The sequence below is a fragment of the Podarcis erhardii genome, assembly GCF_964252035.2.
Source record: "Podarcis erhardii genome assembly, chromosome: 7".
Lineage (NCBI taxonomy): Eukaryota > Metazoa > Chordata > Lepidosauria > Squamata > Lacertidae > Podarcis > Podarcis erhardii.
The window spans coordinates 53032095-53053401 of NC_138511.1; the positions used below are offsets into that span (position 1 = coordinate 53032095).

Sequence of the window (21307 nt, forward strand, 5' to 3'; positions counted from 1 at the left end):
TGCTGCCAACCAGCTGGCCCAGCTGCACCTTTACCTGCCTCAAAACCCCTCCTGGCCCAGCTGCACCTTTACCTGCCTCAAAACTGGCATCATATATGGAAGCAGCAACGCAACTCAGTACTGCATACAGACTCTGGTCTACATCCATTAGGGAGAAAGCCAAGGTTGATAGGAGACCCATGAGTTCCTTTCTCTTCCTAGGAACCTTGTTAGATCCAGAAGGACTATACGATGAAGAAGTGTGCACAGCAGATAACCTGCAGAAGTAAGTACCGCCTTGTTTCTCTGCTTATACAATATAGTGGCTGCTTTTTAAATCTGCACCACCAATGAGTATTGCTTTTATATTTTGAATAGTGTTTTCAGTGGTGGTGGTGGGGAGGAGAAAGTGTCTCTTTCTTCGCTCTCACTCAGTAGGTTCCAGTACTCACCCTGAAGTTGTTACAGTAAGTGCCACACTTTTTAACAACAAAAAAAGAGGTGCTGGTACTGCGTACCCTTGAGTACCCCCTGAAATAAAAGGCTTGCCGATCAGAAGGTCAGCAGTTCGAATCCCCGCAATGGGGTGAGCTCCCATTGCTTGGTCCCTGCTCCTGCCAACCTAGCTGTTTGAAAGCACGTCAAAGTGCAAGTAGATAAATAGGTACTGCTCTGGCAGGAAGGTAAACGGTGTTTCCGTGCGCTGCTCTGGTTTGCCAGAAGCAGCTTAGTCATGCTGGCCACATGACCCGGAAGCTGTACAATGGCTTCCTCGGCCAATAAAGCGAGATGAGCGTCGCAACCCCAAAGTCATCCATGACTGGACCTAATGGTCAGGGATCCCTTTACCTTTACCCTCACTTCCAGATTGATTTGGGGCTGAATCCAGGGCAGGGTGAACATTTCCTGTGTTGGTCCAGACTGGAGGGCCTAGACCTCATTTCCGTTCTACTCTGGCATGTAGGATTTGCCACAGTGCAAACTGACCTTTTTTTTTCCTCCCCAAAATCAAATGCAGTAAAATTCCACAGGCCCTAAGGCAAAAAAGTAAGCACTCACAAAGTTTGTGGTCTGTAGCACTTCTGAAAGCAAACTTCTCGTTTATTTTAAGTCCAGTTCCTCTTGGTCTTTCAAGACACCTTGTTTGATTGGCATTTAATCTCCATGCGTAATTGATGTGTTGTCAAGCAGCTCTCAAATTGTAATGTCATCTTTAAAAAGAAAACTTGCTGAAGAGCTTGCAAATGATACCCATCTGAAATTGCTATTGTCATTGACAAACTAGATGAGGTTTAGAATGGACTCTTGTGGAAATCCTTCAATAATAAAATTTGCCCAAGCTATAGAAACTAATTTATCACCCTATTTATACTGGCATCAATAGTTCTGGAAAGAGCCCAGTAAATTAGGCTTCCATTAGACTTCCAGCACCAACCTCTGGAAATCTATTAATAAAGTTAAGAAGCCCGCACTATTAAATACATCAATAAGAGTGACTACATGGACCTATTTCCTTATTTAAAAGATCAATAAACCCCGTTGCTACTTAGTCACAATGTGCCTCCACCTCTGACTTGATTAATAGGATACTGTTAGGGCAACTAGTGAAGAAACGGCCATTTAATTAAGATATTCAGAGGCCTAGGGTGGATTGGTTGTTGGTCTCTTTCACTTAATACCAATCCACTATTCAAAGGGGCGGTCACCTGCTTATCAGTCAAGTTTTATTGCGGGTCTAAAGCTGTCACAATGTTGTATACAGTCAGGTTATAGTCTATCAGCCCAGACAATCTTTGGCACCAAAAGGGCAATTTATCAGTTCCTTATATTGATTATCATGGCAGACGTCACTGAGATTGAAGTGGCACACTTTTCTGAACTACATAATTTTTCAGTGGTATCAGAGAGATGGAGTTACTTTTGTGACAGGGTGGTTTTGGAGAACTTTACAGCTACTTTTAATACATACTATAGTGGATACAGTGGGGAAGAACAGCCTTAACTTAGTGGTAAATCATCTGCCTTGTGTGTAGGTGGTCTCAAATTCTGCCCTGGGATCTCCCGCCCCAAACCCTGGAGAGCCACTGCCAGTTAGTATAAACCAGTAGTGGGGAATCTCTGGTCCATGGGCTTAATGGGGGCTGGCTGGCAGGGGTCCTAATTTGGCCCATGAGGCCATTTCCCCAAAACCATGCTCACCTGCCCGACACCTAAAGTCATACATTATGTGGGGCATGTAAAGATGCAGCTTTCCCCCAACAGTGGAGTGTGGAGTGCTGCCAGTCAGCTAATTGTCTGCACCCGCAAACCCCTGTGCCTCTTATTGTGTGGTTGGATTTCAAACTTCATGAGGAAAGGGAAACTCTTCACCTGCCATCATAGTGCAGTCAAGAAACTGAAAGGTGGGAAGTGTCACTTCCAGGGTGCCATAGGCATAATTTTCAGCTCTGTGGCATCCAGAACCCAAGCTTCTTTCTGTTGACTGACCAACAAAGATTGTTTCCTCTAGAGGAGAAAAGGGGGGAATACAGGCAGGGCAGTCAATAGATCAATAGATCGGTAGATTTTAAATCTCAGTGGAAATATGTAGACACATATATTTTATGTCCTGGGGAGAAAAGCAGCTGGGGGTGGTAATTTGAGTATGGATGGGGGAGAAATTCAATTCAGTTTGCATTTAAAGGAGAACTTAACCTAATTTGCAGTTTCAAAAACAACATGTGAACTGAAGCAGCCAGCCTGGGTGGCCCCCTAGAAAGTTTCAGTCTGGTGCTCCCTTCTCAGTTAAATGCATAGGACTGTGGTAGCACATGTAACTCATTGTGCAAAGGTAAATTGTTGCTATTATGAAGCAGAGATAATCTGCTGGTGTTTCAACAGAGGTCAATTCTGTCAGAGCCACAGCTCTTTCATTAAAAAAATGAAAATTCCATGAGTTTTTCCCCCTAAGCAGTCTGAAGAATGTCTTGTCTGTGGCACTTTGGAAGACAATTAATTATATAACGGTCCATATTTGAACCACCATCTTCATAGAAATGAACCTCCCTCTTTGCAGTTAAAAAAAATTTGCATCCAGGGATCATTGATAAGTATTGATTCCTTGATACTGAAATTAATCAGAAACAAGCTAGTGTCAATTGACTTAGATCTCCAGAGATAATACTTCAGAACATGTTAAAACTGGATTTTACATTTTAAAGGTTGATAAAGGCTGGGTAAGAAGAATCAATTGTACCAATTATTTTCATATGCTTTTAAGTTTCTTGAAAAGGACCCACAGGCCTTGACAACTGGTGTCTCCTTTTCTTCTGTGGAAAAATCAAGATTTCATCTCTCTCATTTCCAAAATAATTGATGGTATAGTCTGGTAATTTTGGTGTGTGCCTTATTCACAAAGGCCAACTGTGGATCTTCAGTCCAAGACTACTATTTGAAGAATTAGCCCATGATTCACCACAAATTGTCAATAATCCTATGCACACTTACTTGGAAGTAAACCACATTGCATTCAGTGAGATACTTCTGAGTAAACATCTAGGGAAGTACACTGCTTTGACTGCTCCTTCCTCCAGAACTGGACAGCCAAAGAGAGGCCTGCTTTATTGTCCAAGGATACAAGAATCAGAGTTCAGTGGCAGAACATCTGCTTTGCATGCAGAACGTCCAAGGTTCAATCCCTATTATCTCTAGGTAGGATGCATAGCTGTCAACTTACAGATTTGAAAATAAGGGACCAGCAGCCTCGAAAATAAGGGATCAGCAGCCAAAATAAGGGATTTTAGTCAACCAGCAGCCAAACAAAGCCTCAAGCGGTGGTTCCCACAGCACAGCAACCTGGCAAAGGGGATGCAGCAAGGAAAAACACCGTCACCTCTCCGCTGGGAAGCGCTGAGCAAAGGCGAGTCCCCAGGCAACGCGGCCGATTTGATCAGCACAAGGCATGCAAACTCCACCCCCCATTTGATCTTAGACTCCTTATTGGGTGAGCAACGCAGCCAAGCAACACAGTTGGAGCCTCCCTCCTCCCTGGCCGGCAGGGAGGGAGGGAGAGGAGCTGCTTCCTTTGAAACCCAGGAAATTTAAGGGACATCATCAATCCGGGACAGCAGCGGGAAACGGCGCTGGGATAAGGGAGTTTCCCACCAAATAAGGGACGGTTGACAGCTATGGTAGGATGGGGAAAGATTTATGCCTGAAACCAGGTTTCTGACTGTCAGTCAGTGTAGACAATCTAGCTAGATGGACCAACTTATATCTTATTTTTAAAGAATTGTACAGTTCTCAGGAAACATTAGGCACTTTAGAATAACAATAACAACAATGCACATGAGATAATTTGTTGATATTGGGTGTGTGAGAATTGTAATGTGTATTTATATGCTATTCCATAGTTTTGTGTAATTAACTGGAAATTACTGATATAAAATGAAACTTCAGAAATAGAAGATCTCATATCTTTGCTATCTCCAGTAAAGCATCTGCCACCAAAAACTGGGAACCCATTTGATATTTGTTAGAACAGTGGATGACACAGGTGTAGATCTGACACATAATAAACCGTTGTGTGTGTGTGTGTTTTTAACCAGGACAATGGAAAGTGAAGAAGGGCGAAAAGCCTATATTGTCTTTCCTACCAGCAAGACCCATCCTTCAAGTCAGAAGGGGAGGAAGAGAGCTTTGAAGGGGAATGGGAGGCGAATTGACTACATGCTTTACACTGAAGAAGGACTCTATCTAGAGTGGAAAGTGGTAAGCCCAGTCACATATGAACAAGCATACTGATAACAGTTCTGCATGTCAGAATTTGGGATCAGCTGTGATGGACAATGCTTCTTGATTCAAACAGCATTCCCCAAGGCTCACTATGAACAGTCACCCTCTGATGGGATCCCATTATGTTAAGATGCCCCTGGGAGGATGCCCAGTTTTGTTTTGTTTTTTGCTTCAGCCATACTGTAGGCAGGGCATCATCATTCTAGAACTCAGAATCAGCCAATGAAGCTGAATGTCAGAAGATTCAGGTCAGGCAAAAGACAGGACTTTTTCCACACAGCAAATAGTTAAACTGTGAAATTAGCTCCCACAAGAAGTCACGGTGGTCACCCATATGGATGGCTTTAAAAGAGGATTAGATAAATTCATGGGATACAAGGCTATCAGCAGGTACTTGCCACGATGGCAATGTTCTCATCCCACTGTTAGAGGCAGGATTCCTCTGAAGAGCAGTTCCTGGGACCCACAGGTGGGCAGAGTTCTGTAGGTCACTATGAGAACAGAGCACTGGAAGATGTGCCAGGTCTTTGGCCTGATCCAGGCTCTTCTGATATGTTTATTTTCATCTGAAACCTTAAAAGTGGTGGACACACACACACACACACACACACACACACACACACACCATAGAGCTCTTTTTAAAAGTCATTTCTTTTGCTGTTCCTCCACAGGAAGTGGAAGAGTTCAGTTTCATTACTCAGCTGGCAGGCTTAACTGATCACCTGCCTGTTGCCATGCGCCTGATGGTTTCAACGGGAGAAGAGGATCCTTAAAAAAGGACCGGTTTTTTGTCCCCCAAGTGTGTAGAGGAGGGAACTTCCAAACTTGTGACCAAGATGCAAGACAGAGTGTGGGATTTTTCGGATGCCCCCACCCCCTCGAGACCAGGCTTGACTCAGACTATCCTCTGGCTGCGATTCTACCTGCTTTTCAGATTCCTCTCCATTTGCATCCTGTTAGGAAGATGTTAAAAAGGGAAGCAGAGAACGTATGTGAATGTGTGCATGGGGAGATGGGGAAGGGAGGGGGGTGTCAGCCCACCCACAAGCATCACAAGTTGCCAGGCAACCGGGCAAGCCTGTATTTCTATACTTTCACTGTGGACTTAAAAGGAACCAAGGTAGAAGTCCCAATTCTTTTGAACCAGTGCCATTCTTACAAAACAATGTTTTTTATATATATATACTGATATATAGCACAATTTAGTTTGTAATCAGTCTATGTGTTAGTGCTGCTCCAAAAGCGAGTTTTCGAATCATTTCTTTATATATCCTTAATGAGCTAATGCTTAATTTCTCTCTTCTTCTTTTTTTAAAAAAATCCTTTTCTTCCCCACCCCCTTTCCTTTCCTTTTTTCTTTTTAGCCTGTTAATGTTGTAGTAGCATGCCTGCGTCAGAAGCATGCCTCCACATTGCATGCCACTCACTTAGGAATGGAATGGTCAGTGAGGTACCATTGGGGTGGAGGTGGGTGGGCAGGTAGGGGAAACGAGAAGAATGGCAATGGTAATTCAGAACCCAAAGCATCCTGGCCACAGCATTCTTAGGACCTTCAAAACCCAGGTTTGGAAAACAGTGTCATATTGCCTATAAGCAGGCAACTGTCAAAACAGTAGGGCCAAATCCTAAAGTATTCTCTACCAATGCAATCCTGGAGATAAGATTTCAGAAGATACTATGGCAGATGTGGCAGATACAAGTGGCGGCATCTTTCCTGGACTGGTCCATTGCAGCTTGCAGTATGAGAGGTTTGGCACACAAACATTCAAAGCTGTCTTATGTCACCACCAGACAATAAGTTGTATCTAACAAAGTGGAATGGAGTTGCCCCTCGTTCTCCTTCCCTTCCCCAAAACCTGTTTGGGGTTCCTCCCCAACCCTCCAGAGCAGATTTTGGGATGCCCAGGAAGGAAGGGAAGGAAAGGAGGTTCTGCTGTGCTTCTGTGCTTTCTTGGATACAACCCCGTCAGTCTAATAATCTATCTCAACTTTGTCTGCTCTGACTCTCTGGTGGCTCTGACCTGATCTGCAGCAACTTCTGTGTGGATGAGGCCATAGTTACCCTTCAGGTTCTGAACTTTTGTGATACCAAAATGCATTTAATAATGCATATTTTAGAATAAAATGCATACATTGAGACAAAATACATACTTAAATATTTTGTGATAAAATGCATATTGAAATCCATATCAAAATACTGAAATACAAATTCTTGTGCAGTTTTTTTTTATAAAAAAAAACACAGATTAATATGGAACAGGAACAGATTGGATTTATGAATAAACACATGTAACGTTGGCGTAGACTATGGAACCCACCCCAGTTATGTGAATATTGGAACATTCCTCCACCAAAAGATGGTTCTCAGCACATGGAAAGGTAGTATGTCAGGGGAAAGGCTAGCCTAAACCTTCTCTCTAGTGTGTTAGTTTTCTATAGGTGGTGAGTGGGAGAATTGAACTATGTAAACCCAGCCATCACAACCACAAGGGAAACATGACCAATGGAGTCTGCTGAATGCCTGAATTGGCCCATAGACCTACTGAATATGTCAACAAAGTGGCACGGCTGAATCCAATGCAGTTCCAGTGCTGTCTGGATGAAGGAATCGCATGGAACAGATGGGTCATGTGCAATGCAACCACACCAGTGCTATCAACCCTCAAGGAGGTATAGCACCAATGCAGTTGCTTCCTGTTCTGCCTGCCCATCCCAGTGGGATTTCTTCATTTGAGCACGATCAGAGCAACATGGGAACCAGTCACAGGGAAACAGTGGCTACTCTAGTGATGTGTATATTCATTGTGAGAACAGAGAGAGCAATTCAAGGAAATAGGTGGTGGAGGGCCTTAGCTAAAACACAAGCAACTTCACCAGAAGCGCATAGCAAGGCACAGTAGGAAAGTTCTGTAAATTCTGAATCAGACAGATTAAAAGTGCCACATGCGGAAGATGTGCCTGTCACTTCAAGGAGAGGAAGATCTCACACATTACCATTTGTACCTCTTAACTTTTGTTGCAGAAGATTTATTTGCTCGCTCTTCTCTTGTGCCATTCCTGCCCCGCTCCCCCAGCTTGGTGGTTCAGCTTGATTTGAGGTGGTGGACTGAAATTTCTGAACCCCATCCCTCTTTCCACAGCAGGGTTTGTACAGCATGTATGAAGCAAAGAGTGTCTTTAAACACATGCCGAGTGCCCGAGTTTCCCCCACTAAGAACCATCAAGTGTTCCCTGCCCACCCATTGATAGAGGGAGTGGCTTCTGGGGCAGCGTGGCCTAAACATGACTTCCACTGTCCAGTCACAGCACCTCATTCGTTTATAAGCTCATTCACTTGCAACACTCACAGGAGGCAGAGACGACCACCAATTTGGATGGCTTTAAAAGAGAATTAGACTGGAGAGTTAGAATGAAGGAGAAGTCTATTGATGGCTACTAGCCATGATCTTGTGTTTGAATCCTGCTTGCTGGTTTCCCACAGGCATCTATAAAGTTCATGAATAAGTACCTAGACACTATTATCTATTTCCTACCTGAACACAAATTTATTTTATGAACTCTGAATAGACCCTCACCTGCAACCATCTGTTTCTCTCCTAGTCTGCACTTCTGATGTGACACTTTCCTTTTTTAGAAGTGACAAGCACACCTTCCAGAGCAGGAAGAATCTGTACCTCTCCAAAATAGTATTGCCACTTATAAATGGTGGAAGATCAAATGTCATAGATCAACCCAATCTGCTTTTCATATCCCTCTTGAATTTTCAAATATGCTTAAGCAGTTGTGGGCTTGCCATTCAGCATTATGCACACTGAAACATGTTCCTGTCATGTATTAGGTACACTGGGAGGCACTCTTGTTGCCTGTTCAGCTCCACGGTTGCCAAAATACATTAGGGTGTAGCATAGATTGAGCCAAGCCTCCCCACCAGTCTTTAGCGAAATCTCTGATTTCGCAATGGTTCATAATTCTGCGGTTCTGCAGCTAAGGGCGACAGAGGTTGTTGCCAGTGCAACCAGTGCCACATTTTGGATCATCTCGGGAGAGAAGGGTAAGCCCCCAGTTAGTGTATCTTTGTACAGATGCACTAATTGGGGGCCATCCTCAGTGGAGATCATGTCTCAGAATCTGGCAACAGATCTCAGTGCTATGGCTGTGAGATTGAACAAGATGTACCATAGAACCAGATGGCTCCAGAAGCAGGGTTTTTCTTTGCCTCTCCTGAAAAACAAAGAACAAGAAATCAAGGAAGATGAAATAAAAGACTGGTGGATCAGAGAGAACTGATTGGAAATGATGCAAACATTTCTGGAGAAATGGAATACAGTGCAAACATAATATTAAAAAAAAGTCATGGGGTTTTCTCTGTAAAAGTCAGGGTTGGTGCACTTGAAATGGCTCTAAAAGGGATTTGAAAACTGACTTGGACAATGGGATCTGTACCAGGTTATGAAGTCCATAATGACTGCAAAGGCTTGCTACAGGTGGGCCATAGCCTGTAGCACATCATTGCACCTGCAAAATTCTGGAGACATCAGAGTGGGAAGAAATTTGCCTTTTCACAACCCTCGTAGAGAAGGAGACTTGACTGCCTCAGCTTTAAGGGGAATCACCTTTCTCCTCCCATGCTTTGAAAGCCTAAGCAATAGTAAAACTTCCACAGATGCCTGATCAGGCCATTCAAAAGCAGGGAACTCCAGAAAGCAAATAGCTGTGAGCAGAGATTGCAGCAGACCTGCTAAGGCACCACCAATGGTGCAAACTGAGACAGGGTGGAAGGCAGGGAGGCCAACTGGAGGCAGAGGCCGAGACAATGACAGGCGGTACCAACTGGCTCTGCATTTGTTCCCATCCTCCTCCCTGCTGTGTTCTACGAAGGAGGAAGCTGACGGTCAATGCCACAAGCCATTGTAAGAAAAAAGGCAGGCAGGCTGTGAGGTTGGTGGGGCAGAGCCCATTTGCCCTAGATGACTAGCACCCACAGGGCTGCTTTGCATGTTCCAAGGAAACAGAGACAGAAAGTGTATTAATCAGGGCTAGTTTGGATCATGTCCAAATCAAAGCACCTTTATGGACTGTACCAACCCCTGTGGTGGTGATGACCAGGAGCAAATAGGATTTCATCACCCAGAACAGAAATCAATCTGCAATAAAAACTGCTAGCACATTTGTAAAGCTAAGCAGGGTCCAGTATGGTTTCAAATTGGATGGGGGACTGCATGTTGAGATTTCTGCATTACAGGGGGCTGGACTAGATGACCCATGGGGTCCCTTCCGACTTTCTGATTCTATGAGAGAGATAAGAAAAATGCTCCCTCCCCACATATTCATCTGTCTTCATTGCATCAAACTTTCTCTACAGGGGCATGAACCAATGGATTTTCTAGTTCATGGCCCAAGCTAAACCTGACTGATGGTTTTATCTGCAACATTGCTTCTCATTCTACTTTTCTGTTTTGCTTGTATTTTATTAACTTTTTTCTGTCCAAAGCAGTATGAATTACAGCTCATATGCTGTCCACCATCTCTGTCTAGAATGTTTACCACTAGCAGTAAAACTAAGCCAAGGCGCAGTATTTAAATAGCTCCCTTTAAGCTGTGTAAATTACCACCAGATATCCACATTCTGTGAGTAGCTGAAGTAGACATGCTGTGTGGTCTATAAGTTATTGTACCAATTACTGCCAAACTGTGCTACACTATTTACAGTTTTAAAAACCCACAAAAGCTAACTGTCTAAATTACAGGTTACTTTCTGGGAATTCTTGCTTTTCTATAAAAAAAGAAAGAAAGAAAGAAAACCAAACCAGGTTTTTCCTTCTTCCCCTTTCAAATTTAGATGCGTTGAGATTTCTTTTTTGTGTGAGTTGTGGGGTTTCTTTTCGGGGGGGGGGCAGGGTCAGTTTTGAAGTAAACTTTCTCAGAGTTTATCATTCTTGGATATTCTCCATTTTTAAAACTGTAGAAAATTTGATAGTTGTAAAAAGAGGTAGATACTTTTGGATCAATCAACAACAATGTCATTCGTAACCATTGAATAGTATTGTGGGTCAAACTTTGGGGAAACTTTTAGGCTGGGAATCGTATTCCTTTGCCTTATTAGTGCATTGACCTTGTGCCTTCTGCTGCCTTGATATGCTATGGAAGAGCTGGAATCCTATTTGAGGGCAAATGGAAGAAATATACTTCTCATTCCAGAGATCAGTGTTTTGAAAAAGAAAAGTAAATTCTGTACATCTGTGATCACATTCTTTCCTGTTATTGCAAATTTACATTTTGTCCAGACAACAGCTGTATTATGTACATGGCCTAAAGTCCCTTAGGATCCAGTTTTATTTTCAATGATGTGGACACCAGATGGAAGGATAAAACACCCAGATCTTAGAGCATATTCCAGTATTCCACATAACCCATTGGTGGGAGGAGGTCACAGGAGCGGTTTCAGTTGTCACTGAATACCACCTTCTCCTCCCTATTTGTTGGGGAGGGGAGAAATCTTGAACTTATGCGAAGGTGGTGAACATGGTGTGCCCTTTGTCACCTTGTCCTTAATCCCTAGTTGAAATGTGGCTATTGAATCCTGTGCATGCCATCCCAGTCCTGCAGATAAAGGCAGTCCCTGAGCTGCATGACTGATTCTGGTTGCCATGCCTTGCCCCAGACCAGCCTTCCCCAACCTGCTGCCCTCCAGGTGTTTTGAACTACAGCTCCCATCAGCCTCAGCCAGTGGCCACAGGGGTTGTAGCCCAAACATCTGGAAAGCACCAGGCTGAGCCAGAGGAAGCTGAGCACAGGCTCTGATGTATGTTGAATTTATAAGTCTCCAATTCATGCACAAAGGGTTATCACCAACCAAGCTCTAGTCAGAATAGGCCAAATGAAATTAAAGGACCTAAGTTATCCATATCCACCAATTTCAGTGGGTTTACTCTAACTAACCATGGATATAACACAATCCTTTCCCATTGGCTGACCTGTATGTTGCAAGGAAAAATGCCCTGATTTATTCACATGCACACCAATCATAACTGTGTTAATATGTGTCTGCATTTTGTATTTAGGCATTGGTTCCTAAGAACTTGATTTCCCACACTTCTACAACTAGCCAGTTCCCTACTAAAGGGACTCCCCCAAGTGTTTTTCTAAGACTAGGAAATGTTGACATTTGAACAGGCATCATGTGCACATGCACAACGCCAGCAAAGTGATACTAGAGATAGAGGATTTCTTATGAAAGCCACCTCAGGTTTGGCTCATGCCGACCGTTCAAAATGGTTAACTGGTCGACTCAACGAGCTCCCCAAAGGCCTGTTTAAATGGGAGAATCAAATTCAAAGGAGCAGAAACCATCTGCATCTCCTCAAAGCCACTCATGACTCAATGAGATACTTGCTCCCTAAGGGAGGATGAGACCAAGGTTAGTGCTGCCTGCATAATTTATAGAACTCTACAAGTATCCTGTGAACCATAAAGCTTTGAAAATGGGTGGAATTTTTGAACTCCAGGAAAATGGGGACATATGGTTCTGGGCAGGGTCAAGTATAGTTAAATCCGGACAGGTGGTCATGGCAGGTCTCTCTATCCAGGAATAATAACTCTGGACAGTTCCCAGTAGGTCTTGCTGGCTGAGTTGTGAAAGATGTTGCCACAATAGGGAGCTGAAGCCAGCTGAGGCCTTCTAAAGCAGGCAAGACCTATTCTGCATTAAGCCCTACCTCCTTGAAGGAGACACCTACATTCCTTAAGAGGCCCTTACCCAATTCTATGTCCTTTGGCTTCTGTGAGGTCTAGAACATTTCTCTTCAACCTTGGGTATCCAGGTGCTGTTGGATATGCTGGTTGGGAATGATGGGAGTTGGAGTCCAACAACATCTGGGGACTTAAGGTTGAAGACCAGTAGTCTCATTCTCTAAGTCTAAGGTTGGTTGTAGGTCAACATCCTCTAGGCAGGAGATCACGGGACCAGCTACTGAATATTCTCTCCTGAGGAAAGTGACCTGAATCTTGCACTCATCTGAGTCCTGTGGGATCTAGCATCATGGTACATGAGATGTATCTAGGAAGTATAGCCTGAGACAGCACTATGCTATTCTTAAAGTATTATATAACACTACCATGAATCCCCTTAGATACAGGATACTTCATTGTCCTTTTTAGAGTTGCCATGGAATTTCACCAAGGACATTTTGAAAGTGAATTTGTTGGTCCCTTGTTAGGAGAAACATTTAGGGGATTTTAAGGGAAGAAAAAAGTTTTGAAAAACATTGAGCAAAGAGTTTTACAAACATGCTTGTTTGGACTCACAATAAACAGGTTGCTAGGCCATGGTGTGCTGTGACCTGCCATTCACCAGTCAGCATTAGGAATCCAAGTACAGGGAGTACAGGGCTGGTGAGAAAACACCCTGCAGTGAGAAAAATCCAGGTGTCAGAGGGATCAACAGATTTTGTTTAAAGTGATCCTTCAAGGTCATTTTTGGTTGATTCCTGCTCCAGAGAAAAGTATTAGGAATGTCAAGGAAGGAAGGAAGGAAGGAAGGAAGGAAGGAAGGAAGGGGTTTTTAATGAGAGAAATTAAACAAGACCAACTATGTTTCCAAGAGAGCCTCTCCACATCCCTAGTTCTTCTTAGGCAATTACAGGACATCAGCCCCCCTGGCTACTTAAGGGAAAACTCCTGCTCAAGCTGAATTACATTCAAGAATATGCTCAGGGCCCCTCAGTCTATAAATTCACAGCCCTCTTACCTAGGAGTCAGTCCTATTTAACTCAGTGGGACTTGTGTTTGAGCAAACAGGAATAGGACTGCACTATCAGTTACTGAGTGACTGTGATTACACTATCCATCATAGAATATGGTTTCCAACTGGATATACTCGGTGTCAAGGGTCACCAATGTGATGTGCTTTCAGTGCTTTAGACTTCAAATTCCATCTGCCCCAGCCAGCATGCCCAGGGATTGTGGGAATTGTGGTCCTCAACATCTTGAGGGCATTGTGCTGGCTATCCACGCTCTTTACATACAGTCCATAAGAACACACCCACCTTCACAACTTCCTCTCTTGAGAAATATTGGACTCAACCAGTGGCGTAGCGTGGGGGGTGCCAGGGGTGCCGGCCGCACCGGGCGCAACTTGGGCAGGGGCGCACTCGCACTAGCAGCTCTCTGCCCCTACTAAAATCCACTGGTTAGGGAGCCCGCGCTCGCTCGGCTTGGCGAGGAGGTCGCAGAAGGGGGAGAGCAAAGCCTTCTGCCGCTGGCAAAAAAAGGAGAGGAAGCCGGGCGGGCGGGCGGGCTGGCTGGCTCGCGGGGGTCTGGCTGCGCCTGCTGCTGCCGTTGCCGCTGCTGCCGGGCTTTGACAGCTTGGCGAAGCAGAGGGAGAGGTAATTGCGTCTCTCTTTCCACTGGCCGCCTGGGTAGTGAGCCGAGCGGAGCAGGGAGTCTGGCGAGGGGGCGGGAAGAGACTTTCCCCCCTTTTTCCCACCTCGCCTGGTCAAAAAGGAGAGCGGAGTCTCCTCAGGGTGCCCTCAGGCAGGGCAGGGCAAGGCAAGCAGAGCGAGGAGGAGAGAGAGGGGAAGGGGGGGGGGAGCAGCCAGGAAACGACGCGGTGTGGAGGGGGAATCAATTAAGGAGAGAAGCCTCGCTGCTGCTGCTGCTTGGGAGAGTAAATTACTGTACTTGCCTTGCCCCGGGTTAGGGGGCGCAAATTATTTGCCTTGCCCCGGGTTGGGGGGCGCAAATTACTTGCCTTGCCCCGGGTGCTGATAACCCACGCTACGCCGCTGGACTCAACTTCCTGTCTGCAGCTACTGCTGTCTGATATTCTGTAAGTGCTCTCCTTCCTTCCCTATTAATACTGTGCTTATTAGTGCAAAGTACATAACCTAATGACTCCCCCTTGCCATGCCTGCTGTTGCTAGATGGAATTTTAAAAATTTGTTGGGTCTGATGGCTTTTTTAGATAATATTTAGCAACTGATGCTGCACGTTAGCTACAACCTAGTGCTCGCCAGAGGTTATGTGCAAAAGGTGCTCCCTTATATTGAGTCTGTCCATCTAGTGCTTCTAGCAGGGGTCCCCTGTAGGCCTACCTAAAGATGCCAAGGATTAAACATGGGACCTTCTGCATGCAAGCAGTTCTTCTCCAACTCCCGTCAGTCCCAACCAGCATGGCCAATGGTCAGGGATGATGGGAGTTGTAGTTCAGCAGCATCTGGAGGGCATCAGGATGGAGACAGGTGCTACTATGTTGATCAAGTGTGATGAAATAGGGAGGGAAGGACATGTGTATACTTAGTATCAGCTTGTTCTTTCATGGCAGAAGTAGACTTTATGAGAGACACAGAGTTGGGTTTATTGCATATCTGTTTTCTGCTTCTTCATATAACGCAACATGTAGCATGACAACACCACACTGCACATTCCTTGGCACACAATAGTTGATTGTGTGGCATGGGGGCAGGGAAACATACAGCATAATGAACCACATTAATGGTTGTGTCATAGGATACACGTTAGCAAGAATCACTGAGACAATAAGCAGTAGGGGCTCTGTGCTTCTTGAAAAGTTGAGGTCTGCCCAAGTTACAGGATTCACAGTGTCCAGCCTTATTCAGCTGTAGTGATCTCAGTCTGAAAAACCAGACAGAGAAGCAGCAGCATTTCCTGAAAGCGCCCTCCTTTCTCTTGCCTTGTTTCAATACTGCTGGGGTTTGTTAAACCACAGTAGTGGGAAACTGTGGTTTCACTTCCAACTACATTCACACTGTGTTTCACAATCCCGGCTTCTAATTAGAGCTTAAACCACAGTTTCCCAGATCAGATATAAAATAGTGAAACAAGCCTGAGAAGCACTGCATAAAGTTGTAAGAGAGAAAGGAGGGAACAAAGCAGGTAATGCATGCCCAAACCTCTTCTTCTGGTAAACCATGGTTTGTCAGACTGAGATCGTTCTGTATCTGAACTAGGCCACTATCTTAGACATCACCTAGTATACATAACAGCAAGCAGCCACAGTAGCATGATAGACCCTCCGTGTTCAGATGCAGTTTGAGTACCGGGCACTATGGACAAACAGCAGGAGAGAAGTCTTCATGTCTTGCTCTTAAGTTTCCCAGAGGTAGCTGGTTGACCACCTTTGGTGAGAAAATGCCAGACTAGATGGACCTTTGATCTGATCAGACAGGCAGTTCTCATAATGTTCTAGCTTGCCATGATTCCAGAAACGTCAGCCCTAAAATATGCTCTCCTCCTCTTCCAATGTATCCTCAGTCTCATTCATCTTCTCTTTCTGTTTCTCCTGCTCCAATTTCTTGTTGTTCTTCTCCTTCTCATCTTCCTTCTGCTCCTCCTCCTTTTTCTCTTTCTCCCCCTCCTTTTCTTTCTTCTCTTCCATTGCCACATTTCCCCCCCACAAAAAGTCCTCTCTTCTTACCATTACGAAGAGCACAGTCGATGACCATGCTACTGCAGATGGAAGCCACTTCCCTGAGTCCCTAATGAGTGGCTGCAGTCTCATAGAATCAGCCCAGTCCATTTCAACATATGCTTAGCCTGGAATGCAAATCTGCTAGTCAACACATATCGGCCCAGCTCACAGAGTGAAATGTTGCCTGTCTCTGTCCAGCTGGGGAAAGGGAGTTTGTGTAGACTTCAAACTGTGTAATAGAAAAATTCCCAATTTAAATGTTTTCACTGACAAGACAGATTAATCTTTTTAAAAAAATAAATAAATCTGGTATTACTAAAGCGGTCATTCTCCTTTGTCCATAACCTGCACACAGTTTAACTATGAATCTTTGTCTTTTTAAATATTGTATTAATAGATTTAGAAAGCCTAAAAAAAAACAAAAAACCTTTTTTAATTTCAATGATTTTTTCTGTATCGTATCCTTCTAAAAACTAACGTTTTTATATGGTAAGCACATACAAACCTTCTGGCATTTTTGTTATGATTATATATAATATATAAATATATATTAAAGAAAGCCAAATTAAAATGTTCCATCCATTTCTTTGTGTGTAATGAAATGAAATCAGCTTACACCTCTCTCTCTTTTTTAAAAGATATTTTGGCAAATGAAGAGAAGTCTTTCTTCTTCACTTCTATGGTGCTGAAAGGAATATGGTTGATGCAAATGATATAATAAAATTTTAAGGCTAAAAAATACACTTTCTGTCTATTATGGATTCTATGGGCAAGATATTAGTGTGAAAGAAGGGGCAGAACATCTGGTGTAAAACACATATCTCACCCTCATATTTCTAAACAGAACTTCTAAAGGCATCAAGGACATGGTTGTGGCACCATATATGCACTACATATATGGTGTATGTGGTTTGCCACATTTGGTGCAATCTGGCCGCATCAGTGTAAGAAAAATCTACAATGTGTTTACTTCAATTTACTTGGTTTACAGAGCATAAACATCAGACACAGTGTGGGGTTATCAGTACAGCCACAACAAAAGAAAAAGAAAAAAAGGGGGGGGAGACAATAGACATTTCCATGAGAAATAGATAGAAATACCAACCATTTTGACTCAGAACTCTTTCCTTTAAAAGTTGTCCCCTGACTCTGATGATGACAGCAAGGAGCGTGGCTATACATTTCCATGATTGCAGGGCTGGAATCCACCATTAAAGCCTGGGACACAGAATTCCCCAAGGATAGGGAAAGTACTCAGCAAATAAAAAGGGATTTAATAATTCTATAAAAATTGCAATATAGGAGAACACACACAACCCAACTGCCAGAATCCAACAGGTTTGGGGGGATTCTGAGCTAGAATCAGGGTTTCCCATGTTTGAAACAGATTCTAAAATGGCAGACATTCAAGTGGAAAATGGCCTGCCAGACTCAGGGATTTTGTGGCTTGAACCATTAGCCTCTGAGGCTTGGGGCCAACTTAGTGTGCACTGGGCTTGTTTGCAGTCAGGGCTCTTTCCAGGTGCGGAAGGGACCATTGGGGCGGTATGTACAGAAGCAACACCCATGATTGTTAGGCGGCATGTACCGTATTTTTTGCTCTATAAGACTCACTTTTTCCCTCCTAAAAAGTAAGGGGAAATGTGTGTGCGTCTTATGGAGCGAATGCAGGCTGCTCAGCTATCCCAGAAGCCAGAACAGCAAGAGGGATTGCTGCTTTCACTGTGCAGCGATCCCTCTTGCTGTTCTGGCTTCTGAGATTCAGAATATTTTTTTTCTTGTTTTCCTCCTCCAAAAACTAGATGCGTCTTGTGGTCTGGTGCGTCTTATAGAGCGAAAAATACGGTACTTAAAATATTAAAATCCAACCTTTAAATGAAATTAACTATATTAAAACCAGGAAACAGCACAATGGCAACATAGCCGTCAAAACATTACAATTTGTAAGGGAAAGGAAGAACCATTTTCTGCCCCCCCCCAAGCCCTGCAAATACAGTGGTACCTCGGGTTACAGACGCTTCAGGTTACAGACTCCGCTAACCCAGAAATACCTGTAGTACCTCAGGTTAAGAACTTTGCTTCAGGATGAGAACAGAAATTGCGTGCTGGCGGCGCAGCAGCTGCGGGAGACCCCATTAGCTAAAGTGGTACCTCAGTTTAAGAACAGTTTCAGGTTAAGAATGGACCTCCAGAACGAATTAAGTTCTTAACTCGAGGTACCACTGTAAAGGTTTTTATGTTCTGCTGTAGTAATTAGAAAAAAAAGTCCACTAAATGTTTCCAGAATGGAACCACCTGCTTTTATGCATCTGTAATAACTGTCAGAGGCAATCTGCCTCTAAATACCAGGTGCTGGGAACCACAGAATGGCGGTTTCAGGCCTTGGGCAGAATCCTTTAGTCTATCTTCTTAAATGGGGGGGGGGCTGTGAAGTGGTGACCCACACCCCCCTTGTGGTGGTGATCCCAGGGTTCCCCTTTAAAGGGGTCTTGAGGGAAGGCATTGGCCATACGCCGAGAGGTTGTCATTGCTCTCCCCTCCAACAGCGGCGAAACGGAGGGCAGACTCTCTGCTTGAACATATGTTCTCCAGAGCCAGCCCAATCCCCACACATTCTGGATAACCCTGATGTCTCCCAGATCCCTGGCTGGGGACTGGGAAGGATAAACACCCAATGCCTGAGGCAAGGTCTCCCTACATCTGAAATTTAATAAAGTTGTGGCCAATTTTAATCCCATAGCACGTTGTCTTGAGTCATTATTCTGCTCGGGGGTCGCCTGGGGGTTGGGGGGACTCCACCTGTCCACGCAATGGGCCTTCTCTACAGTGGCCCCCATCTGCAGAATGCTCTCCCCAGGGAAGTTTGCCTGGCGCCTTCATTATACACCTTTAAGCGCCAGGCAAAAACGTTCCTTTTTAACCAGGCCTTTGGTTGATCTGATTGACATCTGATTGGGTATACCCTTTTAAAATGTGGCTCTTGGGGGGGGGGGTTATTGGGTTGTTGTTTTTATTTTGATTATATATACTGTGGTTTTTATGTTGATCTTTTCTGTGAACCGCACTATAGGGCAGTATATAAATTCAATTCATAATAATACAGGTGGCATTTATACAATACTGTTTATACAAGGTGGTCTTGAAAATAGGAATGGGAGGTATCGGATTGGGATGTAATTTTTGTCCCAGTCTTTGAGTCCCAGTCACGGGGATCTGACTCTCCCAGTGTCCTATCAATAGGAATCAATAGCAGAAACACCAATTTGAGCCTCGTCTGAATCTGCCAGACCCGAATTTCACCCCTAACTTCAAAGCTAATTGCACTCACAAAACTTCATTAAGCTGACACGTCCTTCTGTGTGGATCAAAACTCTGCTGCCTTTGTTATTTAGAGGCCGGCCCTTGAGCAAGTTAGTATTGATCTGAGGTCGGTCCAGGCTCCCAAATCAGCTGAAATTCATCAAATACACACAAGCTCGAAGGAGTTTGACTTCTATTGATTGCAACACAAGCACCAAAGCCAAAGCATCCGGTTTGCTTTTCTGCCCCCTTTCCCTTGAATTTTTCTCAAGGGTTGCTAATCAGAAGCCATACAGGCAAGCTGAGCTGAAATCTGTGTTTCTTCTCTCGTCAGAGAAAAAGGAAATCAATAGAACTCAGGCTAATAAGACTATGTACAGGACGATGTTGTTTTTAATGAGCTCTCTCTTACACACACAAACACACACATCTTGTGAGACAAGACAACATCTCCCTAGCTGCTGCTTTCAGTATTGCTAGCATCCCATTTACAGTCAAAACGCCTGACTTGAGCACTTCAGCTTTCAATAAAGGAGGCCCCCCAAGACCACAAATATTCATTCTTGGGCATTAAACCAGCCTCCTAAGTGGTCTTATATGGGGGTGTTCAAAGAACATTGCTAGCTTTATATACTGGACAGTGGTAGGAAATCCCTGGTCCAGGGTCCTAATTTGGTCCATGAGGCAATTTCCCTTAACACCAAACCCACCTGACTCACAAATGATGTTATATGTGATGACAGGCATCCTGCGAAAGAAGAATCAGGAACTTCAAGTGCACTCATGAATGTTTATTTGCAAGGAATTGTTGCTAACAGCACCGACCAAGCATGCCCCCTCCTTTTTTGTATTCCACTTACCTAAGGCAGCTGCATCACTTTGTTTACTGGTAGGACTGGCCCTAAAATGCAGGTCTTTCAGAGGATTTTGATGAATGTGAAAGTTAGGGGTATTGCAATTATTATTGCTTTTGAACCATTCATGTTGAAATAAATGATTCATATTTTTTAGGATGTACTGCTAATCTGTCATGGCTCAGCAAGGATCTGTCCCAGGTGGTTGAGTTTGGGGGACAGAAGGGGTAGGTAGCTTGCTGTTGATCCAAATCAGGCAGAGCCAGGTTTGTGGTTCAAGGGTCAAGTTCAAAGGCAGTAAAAGAGGGTCAAAAGGGACAGAGGTGTACAATCCAAACCAATCAGGGACAAGATCTCAGGTTGCAACTGAGGAGAGGGAGCCGGGCCTTGAGATAAGTTGCTCAGTTATTGTGTTTTTGAATGTCTTGGTAAGACAGAACACCATTAATCAAAAAGAGGCATTCGCCTATCCTTAATTAACACATATATCTAAGATGATGTGCCTCATTTACAGGCAAAGATCTTCTAAGCCCTAAACTCATAGATGTTGAGAAAGCATATAGCTTCCCCCAAAGCACTTACACAGCTCAGGATGAAGAACCAGAATCCAGATGAGCTCAGGCACTAATGGTTGGGGTCATTAGCATAGCCAGTATTGATGTCCGAGCACCCTTATTCACTGAACTAAAATGGAATTTGCCTTACAGATATACACGTTGAACATTAACCAACACTTGTTCTGCAGCATCAGAACAAAACCTTGTACATATCACTGAGAAAGGGACCGGCTCATACATTCACTGCTGCATTGTGACAAACACACTGCTGTTCAGTGGTAATAGTGAAAGAGGGGAGCACAACTGTAAAAAGTCCTATTTCTTTCTGCTTTGTGTTCATGACTCAACAGAATATGAACTGGAAGCTGCTTTGCGGGGCACCACAAAGGATTCTCCCAAGCTTTTAAGAGGTTGGG

At 44.1% G+C, this 21307-nt stretch overlaps 1 protein-coding gene and 1 long non-coding RNA gene across 3 annotated transcripts in view; both read left to right on the forward strand.

The window, feature by feature from the left end:
• Positions 1–21307, forward strand: part of SMPD3 (sphingomyelin phosphodiesterase 3) — a 251449-nt gene that overhangs the window by 113371 nt on the left and 116771 nt on the right. Inside the window, exons 7-9 of one of the 2 annotated variants that reach the window (XR_014158881.1) lie at positions 202–265; positions 4566–4728; positions 5424–6679. Coding sequence is in view for 1 of the 2 variants with exons in the window: in XM_081871572.1 (XP_081727698.1) it covers positions 202–265; positions 4566–4728; positions 5424–5525 (329 nt within the window). In the remaining variant the exon portion in view is untranslated. Of the gene's footprint in view, positions 1–201; positions 266–4565; positions 4729–5423; positions 13829–21307 lie in introns of those variants that run through there. The other variant, XM_081871572.1, reaches the window with a different exon arrangement.
• The window catches only part of LOC309347251, a 154812-nt gene that overhangs the window by 94295 nt on the left and 39210 nt on the right, over positions 1–21307 (forward strand). The window lies entirely within an intron of this gene.